This window comes from Haemorhous mexicanus, chromosome Z (assembly GCF_027477595.1).
Source record: "Haemorhous mexicanus isolate bHaeMex1 chromosome Z, bHaeMex1.pri, whole genome shotgun sequence".
Classification (NCBI taxonomy): Eukaryota; Metazoa; Chordata; class Aves; order Passeriformes; family Fringillidae; genus Haemorhous; species Haemorhous mexicanus.
In genome coordinates this window covers 52,367,541-52,379,741 of record NC_082381.1, presented here as the reverse complement: position 1 = coordinate 52,379,741, position 12,201 = coordinate 52,367,541, and the positions used below count along the sequence as shown (strand labels likewise).

Sequence of the window (12,201 nt, the reverse complement as noted above, 5' to 3'; positions counted from 1 at the left end):
AGTACTTCCATCATCAGAATGCAGACTATTTATGGAAAATCTAAAAGGAAATATAACTTTCTTACAGGTTTTGGATTACAGTGGCAATTCTGACCAAAAAGAAACAAGAGCATTCACAGAGTAAAAATAGAACGGTGAAAAAGCAGATGTTGGCGCTTTTCAGGACATTCAGTTTGTGTCTATTTTTTCAGAACAGAGGTATCCACTGAGTACTTCTGATTCATGAAAGAAAACTATGTACCATTTCCCGGACATGGTGTGTAAATAAATTCTAGAGTGAACACATGTACACACACACAAATGAAACATGAAAATATGTGAATATTCATACCAAATTATATATTAGCAGTGCTGACTTATTACAGGAAGAATGGGAGGTTTTGTTATCAAAAATTATTTGTTTCCTCATGCTTTGTGAAAGCACCTGCAGGACCTAGAAACATTTCCACTATTTCTGGACCACCCTGGTATCATTCAGGATTTCACTAGACAGTGCAAATAAAAAGAATGGGCAAAAATCTGTACTGTAAATACTGTAAGTTTTTAACAATAAGGTTTTTAAATCTCAATTTAAAATGAGATTTTAAAAAGCTTACTGTTATAAAGTTACAGTACATGAATACCATTAAAGCTCTGGAAAAGATATTCACTCGCAAGAAGAATGAGCCTCTAACAGAGTCAGGAGAGGGCAAGTTATTTACACAAACCTAGCTGAAACAGAGCTCATCCCTTGACACCTGAAAGTAAATGTGAATAAAAAACAAGGAGGGGAACATATTAGGTTAGTAAAAATTACCTCAGTGGTTATGATTGTAGATTTAAAACCTATGTGGGTAATAATTCCTACATAAAAGAATAAAACAAAAGTACAGGTGCAAATGCTGGTAAGATATAACCAATACTGCTCTCTTTGCATTTTACCACATAACGACCAAAATCTCTACACAACTGAAGTCTTCTTCTCTTCCCCTGAGCACAAATGGACAGAGGGGTCTCTCCATTTGTTCAAATAAAGTTGATTTCTGCCTCTGCCTCTGCCTCTGTCTCCACTGTGGACACTGGCCTTGGGCAGCATGATTTTCCACATGCCCACATATACCAGCATCCCACTACTGGAATTTCTCTTCTACAGCAGCATTTTTCCACACTTAAGTTAAAACTCAGGCCAGCTGCATGGATTACTTTGTGAGATCTCATAATCACAATATGAATGAAGCATTCCCCCATTGTGTTTTCACTGAAATTACACCATAAATTCTGCTGGGCAAGATACAAGCCTCTGATTCTCAAGAAGGTAAGAGGATGAAAATTGTCTCTGGAGAATGTAATGCACACACAAAAAGTAACTAGAACTGTCCTGAACACACTGTCCTGAAACTGGATTGGTGATTTTCCATTTTGATGTGCCACTCTTCTTGCTTTAATCCCACGAGCCAGCAGCATGGTTTGGTCTGAGGAGTGACAACTGCTCAACTCTTCTCTATTCTGGTGGCTGTTAAGTACCAGTTGAGAGACCATATGAAAAAGCTCCAGAAACCCTGGAAATGTGAGTGGATTCTCCAGTCAAAACAGAAAACCTCCCTGGATATGCACCTAGCAACTGTCAGGGGCTCTTCAAGCTGCTGGAATGATTTTATGTGAATGGCTGAAACTGCACACTGAATCACTCACAGCACCGTCTGTAAAAGCCTCTGCTGTTTCCTTCCCTTTCCAAGGATGGAGCTAAAGAAAACTCACACAGAGCAGGAGCAAGCAGGGTCAGTGTGTGCAGTGCACTCCGCCGACTGGCACACTGAATGTTTCAAGATAAATTCTTGAAGTCACTAAAGTCCAGGCTGGTACAGCACAGCTCCAGAGTTTAACTCATACCCCAGCTAACTGTCCTATCTAACATAAGAGTAGCTATCATCCTCTGACTGTGCAGAATTTATCTTTGTTTCTCAATTTTAAATTAATAGGGTGAATATGAAAGATGTGCTGCCTTTTGTTCTGAAAATCCTAAATAAATAGGATTAGGAGTATGTTCTGTAGCATTTCTGTGGCATGCATAGCACTCCACTCTCATTTGCATTTTTGCAAGTACTCTTCAAATAAAGAAACAGCCACATCTCATTTATCACTCCTCTATAGGGCTTGGAGCTTGTGTCCATAAATATGAAAACAGAACACTATTAACTGAAGTTGTGCAGAGTACTTTTGTATTAGACTCTGTTGCTAAGAGCACTCAAGTGAAAGAGCACACACACACACACGCCCCCTACTCTCCCCAGAAAAATCAAGTCTGTCATCCCAGAACAGATTACAGGTACAAATCCAAGATTACAGCCACATATCCTAAAGGAAGATGTTTTGTAAGCACCTACTAAAACCAGTGCGACTCCTGGTTTAGCGACCAAAAACCATTGAAGATCCTCTTCATAATTCTTCAGATTTTCCACTTAAAATGAAAGTGCCATAAAGACAGCCAGCACTTCACATATTATAGTATCAAGCTATAAAATACATCTTCAGTCATTTAAGAAAAAAAATCTCCCTTTTTCTTTTTTTTTTCTTCCTCTTTAAAGTTTGACATTGCATCTATACTAAGACTACCAAAACCCTCCAAGCATTTTGGAGTGTTGAAATCCACCACCCATGCCAGGCAAACTGCTAGGACACAACAGTACTGTTTCTCCTAATTAGCATTCTTGCTGACTAGTTCCCAGGTAATGACTGGCAGATAGGAGAGTCCAAAAGGCAGTTCACATATAGACACTCTGTTTTGGAGACAAAAGTGCTTGACTAATCTCTGCACCTGGAAACAAAAGAAATACACACCATTGCAGTCTGAACTTAATGCACCAACATCCTCACAATTTCACCTTATTTATATTTAACAAATTATTATGTCCTGTTGTAAATTCTTCTGACACCGTTTGGGTTTGGAACATGAGGGTATTACGTGTTTGTTTTCATTTTGTAATACTATTTCTTTTTAGCCTTCTGTTATGTGACAAACTGTGAAAATTGGCCATTAAGATCGATAGCGTGAAAAAGGTTTTACATTGTGTTGTCAGAAGTTCCAGAGTTATCTTTGCAACATTGCCCTTTTACAGCAAGTTTAAATAGTATAACATCGAGAAAAAATTGGTCAGATGGAAATCATCTTGGTTTGTGCTTTTTAAAGTACAGTTCTAAGCCAAAGGGAGTTGCTATGGGGAAAATATCATTGTGAGACAATGTACTTGAAAGGAGCAAAATTTGTCTTCAATACAAATCATTTACTTCTTCCTGGGGTTCGAGTAAACAAGGGAAAAGTAAATGAAGGTGTTGACTCATTTAACATATTTTCCAAAGGGAGCATTTAGATAGCAACGATGTTGCAGCCACTTACTACAATTATTTTGAATCCCCAGATTTCTAACTATTGCAGGAGTTATTTCCATTTATGAACTTCTTAAAAAGAACTTATGGTGTATTGCCCTTTACCTTCTCATTTCTGACTGTGAACAGCCTTGAGAAATTTTATATGTTTTCTAACCATATACAGATTGGTATGACACATTTCCTATCAAGTTTCCATAGGGGAAACTTTTCCTTTAAATGCAGTAGTACTAGATCATCAGTGTGTATTCTTCAGTAACTCCCATAAGCAGCAACAATAAATATGATGATTACTGTTCATACTTGGCTTACAACTGCCATAGAACAACAGCTGTCTTGAAATTGTAAGCACACTGAAATGGCAAGAGCTGATTATCAACAGACCTCCACCAAAAACATGACCCTGAAAAGAGGAAAACAGAAGCACTTTTAGGAATTGGATCCCTGTATCTGGAAAGGATAATATAGACTGACAGTGGAGAAGTGAAGAAAGAAAAGTGTGATGTTGCTTGAAAAGTGTGATATTATTGTTGTTGTTATCATTATCATAACCATTATTATAATAATAATTATTATTGCATGCCAGAAAGAAGATTTAATATTAATTTGTTTACTTCTGAATTGTTAAAACTGTGTTTTCACTATCAGACAAGGAATTAAAAACACAGTGAAAAGAAGGAACAAAAATGTGACTTGTAAGGTCTAGAATGGGTCTGTGAGAAAACAAGGCTAGGAAGAAACATGAGCAGTACTTAAACAATCAAAAATTAAGGAACAGACAAGAAAACTCAGCTGAAGGAAGAACAATAAGGAGATATATTCCATATGCAGCAGGGAAAGGCACAGCCAAAGTCATATGCTGACAGCTTGACTTTAACAGGAAAAGAAGAGAAGATTATCTGGGTGTTATGAACATTGCCAACAGGTTGACATTATCCTCACTAGGGAATGGAGGGGAAGTGCAAAAAGAGAGAGAGAATGACAAGATGAAGAGAGCCATTTCAGTATGTTTGATTTAGTAAGCCAAAATACCCAAAAGAGCGAGAACCTGTGCTACAGAAAACAAGTATTTTATCACAGAGATAATTACTTTCCAGTCTTCCAACACACCTGTTTTTTTTTTTTTATTGTGGAGGAAGAGAAAAATCAGCTGTCATTTTTCCCATTCTTTAACCTAAGTGTTTAGAACTTGAGTTTTAATTGTAATATCTGTTACAGGGGATCAGCAAATACCATTCATACTCTTTATTCCACCTTCCCATAAGAAAGGCATTACTCTCTCCTTTTCTTAAAGCTCAAAGTTCAGGAGCATTGATACACACTGTAAAATAATTTCTAACCTCTACAGGAAGGTCAGTCTAGGAAAATACAACCAAAAAATATATTACTTCTTTACAAATTAATCATTTTGGCCACTCAATTCTGCCATATTATTTCTTCTTGGCTGCCTCATCTATTCAATCTCTATCAGTGCACTGAGGATGCTTATATAGACTCGGGTGCATCAAGGTACAAGAAAACCTTGTGGTGAGGTGCAAAAAGCCCTTTCAAAACAAAAAAGTGCATGAAGTTCCTGCACAGCATTCTGTATCTCATAGGAGCTGCTTTTCTACCGCACAGGATCAAAATTATGATTTGCAGTTCACAAATATAAGCAGCGCTGCATTGTGCATTAAGATTTTCCAATTGCCTTTTATTATTACTTCAGCTCCACCTCTACTGTTCAGCTAGTGTCCAAACATGCCTGATCATAATGAATGTAAAAATTTTAATGCAAAGCTGAAAGGAAAATGAAAGGAAGGTGAAAGTGAAAAGACCATACTTGCATTTTAAACCAGCCACTCTCCTTTTAGCTTGTTTATTTCATATAGACAACCTTGTGTAAGGATACCTGTACTTTTAATAACTTTTTGTCTCTAGCTTCAGCAGCAAACCCACCAATATATTGCTACTTAACACATAAATTGTTTCTTTTTGCTGAAACACACCTTCATCTTAACCATGGATTAAGTCTTTAAGTACACATGCCTTTATTTACTAGCAATCAAAATATGAATTGCAGTGTCAATCACAACACAAAGTAAACAGGCAGTTAAAAATTAAAGGCAAGATTATGGTCTTAAGACAGAGAATTTTTAGATTTTGATCATTAATCAGACAGCATGAGATTGTGGGGAAAAAAAATCATCATTAATAAGCTTAGGCAACAGTAAAGCTGTTCATCTGCAGGTTAGTATATGTTGGATAAAATCCTGTATAAACCAGCTTTGTGAGTATTTTTACTTAAAAAATAGCAAGAGACAACAACAGAGCTTATGAATTGTTAGCAATATGGCAGTATTGCACATAGGTATGAACCTTTTCTTTATCAGAGACAAGGAAACTAATGTTAAGCAAGTACCAAGTTTCTGGAACACATATTAAAATCCATCAAGAGAATTAGTTTCTTATTTTTTAATGAAAACTGCCAACACCCTAGTAATCTTCTAGCACCACGCTCTATTCCTGTTTCCTTTTCAGCCTTGGAAGGAGCTAAGAGCACATCTTTAAGAATAATTAATGTATAAAAACAAAAACAAAAGCCAAATTCCAACAAACAAACAGAATATAAATACATTACAGCAACTTTAATCAAACCCATGCAATTACAACAGAGATAGCTTTAACCCATAGGCTTAGCTTAATTAGAGAGTGCTCTCATGTACGACTCTCACCAAGAGTACCCCCTGTAACTGTACAATTAGAGGCTCAAGCATGAAGACAGGAATACAAGCCCTAGTGAGCAGTTTCTAAAATGTGTCAACAGAACACATAGAGAATAATTCTTCCTAACCTGCATCTCTGTCCTTATCTCATCTTACTATTTTGAACCGCTGTAGTATCAATCCAGCAGCTCAAGGCGCTTGCTGGTTACGCTTCTGACATCGCTTACAGGATAAATATAAATTCACTAAATCTCCTGCCTTCTGTCTACATAATCCCTTAACCTCTCCCTTTCCACAGCTATGATTCACTGCCTTTTTTACATCTCTGGCATCGCCACTATTTTCATTCTGCCTTCCCTTTTCATGCTGCCTTCCCTTTACCACTTATTTTTTTTTTAATCATTGGCATTCAGCGTACCTTCACAGTGAGACTTGTGGTCACTGCTCTTTTGCTTCACAGCCTGCTTCAGCATGTTGTTTTGGTTTTTACTTTTTATTGAGGGGTGGGAATTTTAAAGAGTGTTATCTGGTTAGCAGATTTCTATTAAATTTAGCATTTGCTTATAAGACACAGTGCACGCAGATAATATTAATCAAGTAGACAACTTTTCAGTGATAGATGTGTTACAAAAAGAACTAGACAGAACAGTGCATGTCACATTTAAAAGAAAATTAGGGAAAAAAAAAATTAGTCAAGCAAATAAATTATTAGCCAAAGTACAGGCAGCAGTATTCAAACTGCACAGAAGCTGTTCCCAAAATTAGATTAGCAAAGCACAAGACCATTCTACACTATTGAACTATCAGCAGCAGAAGGAAGTGAGCTTTCTCAGATCTTATCACCTTCATTTTAAATTCTGCAAAAAAAGTTAAAAGGTCTAAGAACAGACCATGAGTAAATCAAAGCTTTATTATGCTATATTTTCTCCCTGATTCCTAAACCAGTTTTTAAAAATAACATCTTCTTCTTGTTCAAAATCTGGATACACATAGAAATAAAAGTTTTTTCTTTTAAGCAGCAATCAAATAACTGTTTAGATACAATTAAAAAACAGAAATCAGTATTGTAGCCAAAGGATATTTTTGGGAATATCAAAACAGATTTTTGTACAGGAAAGCTCATTCAAAGCAAAATCTGTGTCATTAAAAAGACCCCATTACAACACAATTTTACACATGTGCTGAGGCACAAGAAACCCAGTCGTGCAGTATTTCTACAAATAAACACACAGACAGCAAAGTTCATACCACTTTCAATAATAAGCTCCAAATGAGAGGAAAAGCTTCAGTCATGCCAAACTTATCCCCAGTTGTACACAGCTGGACCTGAACATCTCAAGTAGTAAAGCAAAACTTGAATTAAGGAGTGAGCAAGTGGCACGGATTAAGCCAAGGCTTGGTCTAGGCTATTGCTACTAAAAGGCTAAATTGCTGCATGAAGTTGATGCTTGAAGTCAGCAAAACTGGAAGTTTTTACCCATGATGTCACTGAGTCAGAAGAGAAGTATCTCACTGATACCTCCAAAAAGGAGGTCTTCTTGCTGCTCCAGACTCATTTCCAATAGTTTTGAAGACCTACTTCCCCCACTGCTCTTTTCAAACCTTGGTTCTGTGCTTTATCAGGCAAGCTGCACAAGCAGGTCACCTCTTTCTCTTGCAAATGGAAACAGACAGTGGCCACTGGCCCTTCAGGCTGTTTTTCATAACCTCTCCATTTCAGCTGAGCCGCGGCCGCTTCACTGTACTGCTGCTATAAGACCGCCTGACTACAGAGAGCCTTCACAAACAAAAATCATGGGAAAATAAACATCACCATAAGAATTAATTAGGTGTCCCTCGGGTCCCAGCCCATTCTTGTGTCTGTCACCAGTTCATCTATTCCGCAATCACAAAGTCTCTCAGAGGAGGAGGACGATGTATTGAGTCTTGACCTCTGAGCTGCAAACCTAGCCCTGAGCAACTTGGTGACCTACATGGCAGCTGCACAACTCGATAACTAGTTGGCTGGAGTCTAAAAATGCATGATTCACTTCTGATTCTCCCCACATTGCACCATATGCTGTCACTAGACTATTTGCTAAAAAAATGTAATTTCCAAAAGCACTTTATTAGCTTGGTGGCTTGATGAAACACTACTTTGAAAGAACTTTAATAATTAAAAAGAAACATGTATTTTCTTTTCCAACCTAAACACTGAAGTTTAGAGAAGGAAAAAAATACACACATGTGCATATGTAGCTTTTAAGTATATCTGCTTCTGCTTATTTTTCATAAAACAAGCTCCCAGTGTTTTAGATGAGTAACATACAATTCTGGTTGCATATTTTGTAGGGCCAAAGATCTACAGTGCATCTGAAAATTAGCATACACTCTTCCCAGAAGTGGTACCAGGTTCCAGTGATACTAATCTATGTGTACAAGCCAATTGCTGGAAAGATATACTTGAAAAAGTAGGGTTTGGTAAAACTTGATGTGCTAAACTGTATCAAATCATACCTACACACCTCACCATCTAGACTAGCTAGGTATCTCCCCTCTGTTTTCCCTGAATATGCACAGCAAGAATTTCAGTTGTTACATGCCTTACTGCATCCCGTGTCCCTAGGAGACTCTGATGGCATTTCTCAGTGTTGTAGAATTAGGATTTCTTATCCTCTTAATGACCAAAACACAGCTGTCCAACATATTCCAGCCAGCACAACCCTGGCATCTCTGCTGTTAACCCAGCAGCACATCATCAGGGCTATTTTGTCCCAGTGAACATACATCAATATGCACATATAGATCTAACAGGCAAGTGGCAGTTTCTTTCATTAAAAAAAAAAAATAGTATTGATAAAGCTCCTAGCAAATTTTGTCCACATTATGAAATTCAAATACAGGTCTGACAAAGAGACTAAAGACAAAAAGTTGAGTTGTTTGGGATTCATCATTTCATTCTAGTGTCTAAAAAGCTATGCACACACAGGAGGATAAAGAAACAACCTGAGCTATTCCCACAATTTAAATGCTTTTGTCAGTGTGCAGACACAGGCAAACAAGATCTAAATGAGATTATAACAGAATTCAATCTTCAGAATTATCCTTAGAACTCTAATAGTTAAAATATTTTCAACAGTGATTTTTGTCCTGCCTGCAGAATGAGCCACAACAATGCAATACCATACAACTTGTTCTGAGCTCATTGCTTCACCTTGCCTAATATAACACCTAAAGTGTTAAAGAAACTCTTTTTTTTCTACCCTGTAGGCATTGAAGGGAATACTCTCAGCGTATGTAAATCTGTTGAATACTTCAAGCCCAAAGAGCTGTCATAACACCATCTCAGAATCTGACCTCAAATTTATGATTGTTTAGAGAGACTAATTTTTAAACTTATTAAAATAAGTTATGCAAAGCTTGCATTAAACTTCAAGAAAATACTCTGAAGGCCATACTGCTTGTTACTCAATAAATCTTAGAACCATCTTACAACTTCATTAATGAGAGCACTAGAATGATACATGTACAAAATGTTTTCAGTAATTTCCTGTTACTTCCAGGTTACATGCCGTTCAAGAGTAACTAGTACACAATGGACTGGGAGAGGAGTGTGTGTAGAGCAGCCCTGCAAAAGGGATCTGGGGATGCTGGCTGGCAGCAGCTCAGGGTGAGCCAGCAGTGTGTGCCCGGGCAGCCAGGAGGGCAAACCCCATCCCGGGGTGCAGCAGACACAGCATCACCAGCTGTGATTGGGATCATCCTGCTGGATTCAGCCCTGGTGTGGCCTCACCCCGAGTCCTGTGTGCAGCGCTGGGCCCCCCACTCTGAGAAGGGTGGGAAGAAGGTCCTGGAACGGTCCAGAGGAGGACAGCAGAGCTGGTGGAAGGGCTGGAAGGCACATCCTGTGAGGAGCAGCTGAGGGCTCTGGGTTTGTCTGGTTTGGAGAGAAGGAAGCTCAGGGGTGACCTCATTGCTCTGTACAGCTCCCTGAGGAGGGGACCTGGAGAGGGAGTGCTGGTCTGTTCCTGGCATGCAGCAACATGGAATGGGAATGGCTCAAAGCTGCATCTGGAGAGGTTCAGACTGGATATCAGGAAATATTTCTTTACCAAGAAGATGGTCAAACACTAGAAAAAGCTTCCTGGAACTGATGCCTCAAACCTGCCAGTGCCTTAAAAAGAGACACTTGGGCAATGCCCTCAGTAACAGGCTTTATGTTCTGGTCAGCCCTGGAGAAGTAAGGCAGTTGGACTACATGATTGTTTTAGGTCCTTTTCAACTGGAACTATCTTACTGTATTCTGGTGTTAAATAGCTCCGTTGGAACTAACAAAAACATAGTTTGGTCCCAGCAAAAATGGAACTTGCATTTCATGGCACTTAGAGTATTTCAGCCATAATGGTCTTAGTACAAGATTACCAGCTGGATTTAAAGCTGTAGTTCTTTCTGTCAGAGAGACAGAAATACCAACTGTGAGTGACAAACAACTTCCTAAAAGGCCACCCACATCTGCTGATCTGGATGCCAAGTTCATCTCTGTTATTCTGTGAACAGTATGGGAATTTCAGAGGGTAACTTGATTTTAATGCTTGCAGTTAAAACTGTAAGAATCTGTAAGTCTTCCATAGTGTAACCAGAGTTACAGTTCCTTTTAGAACACCTGAAATACCTCTGCTTTCACACATTACAAACATTGCTGCTCCACCACAAAAGCACAGACTCCTCAGTGTTCGCATCTTTATCCTTATTACTTGGAGGAATAAAAAGAGGGACTAAGTAATTAGGAAGAAGGACTACGGCTAAGTTGGGGGTTTTGGGGTTTTTTCAGCAACCACACAGCAACTACTATCACTGAAAAGCCTGCTCCAAGTTATCTTTTGTCTCAGATGAAAAGGAAGAGGGGGCAGAGCTTCATTTTGAACTCTGCCCGCTATCTCGGTAACGGCGGTTCCCGACACCGCACGCCGAGGGCCTTCCTTCCAAGGCAGAGCTTTCCCGATGTCGGAGAGCGAGTCCTCCCGCACACGGGCTCCGCAGCCTGCGGTGCCGTCTGGGGCGCCCCGTTACCGCCTCGCAGGACGGGGAAGTCGCCGCCGGGATTTCCCTCCTCGCCCGGGCCACCCCAGCCCAGAGCGCTGCTCTCGCCCGCGGGGACGCTGTGCCGGGGGTGCCGGATCCCGACGGATCCCGCGGCTCAGGCAGCGGCCGGGCGGGCTCCACGCCGTGCAGTGCAACGCCGTGGCGCAGCACCGGGAGGCGGCGGAGCAGCCGCTGCTGCCGCGCCGCAGGTGCGCGGAGCCCCCGCCGAGAATGGGGCGTGCGGGGAGCCGTGCTCCCGCAGCGGCCGCGCCGAGCCGAGCCCGGCCGAACCGAGCCCAGCCGAGCCGCCGCCCGGGCCCTGTGAGCCGCCGCCCTCACCCGGCCCCCAGAGCCGCCGCCCCCCGAGCCGCCCCGCCGCCGCCGCCCCTTTCCGCGCCGGCACCTGGATGTGGCAGGAGATCTCGGAGTCGTCCAGCAGGCGCACGGTGCATTTCATCTCCGCGCTCAGCGACCTGATGCTGGAGCTCCGGAACCGGATCATCCCGGCAGCCGGCCCGCCGCTGCCGCCCCGCAGGCAGCCGCAGGGGGCCAGCCTGCAGAGGCGCCCGGCCGACCACGGCACGGCGCGGCACAGCGCTGCACGGCGCGACACGGCGCGGAGAGGCGCGGCGGCAGCGCCACCCCTCAGCCCCGTGGCGCTCCGCCGCCGCCCGCCATCCGCCCGCCCGCCGCGGCTCGGGCCGCCGCTGCGTCAGGATGCGCTCCGCTGGCCGGCCTCAGCATCCTCCTGCGCCCGCCCCCGGCATGGCATGGCACGGCACGGCACGGCCCTCGGGGGCACCTCTCCGCCCTCACCTGCTCCTCCCGCTTCTCCGCCCCACCGGTCCCGGCTGCACTCCCTGAGCGGCTCCGTTTCGTCGGGCTGGCAGCGCCCAGAGGGAAATGGACAGCGCGGTTGTTTGTCTTCGCCGCCACGGGCGTGCTTCGCCTGGTTTTGAGTCCACCTGGGCGACTGGTACTCGCGTGGGAATGCCCGATGCCCTGCAAACGGGGGACAACCCCTAGGCTGCCGGCGGGGAGTGGAGTCCCCACGCTGGCGGGCCGCCCATGT

General features: G+C 42.2%; 1 protein-coding gene across 1 annotated transcript in view; it reads right to left on the bottom strand.

Annotated features, from left to right (window-relative positions):
• FRMD3 (FERM domain containing 3) overlaps positions 1-11,672 on the bottom strand; it is a 130,898-nt gene extending 119,226 nt beyond the window's left edge. Inside the window, exon 1 of the mRNA XM_059836781.1 lies at positions 11,533-11,672. Within this exon, the coding sequence (XP_059692764.1) occupies positions 11,533-11,631 (99 nt within the window). The 5' untranslated portion in view covers positions 11,632-11,672. The remainder of the gene's footprint in view (positions 1-11,532) is intronic.
• Positions 11,673-12,201: the final 529 nt, after the last annotated feature.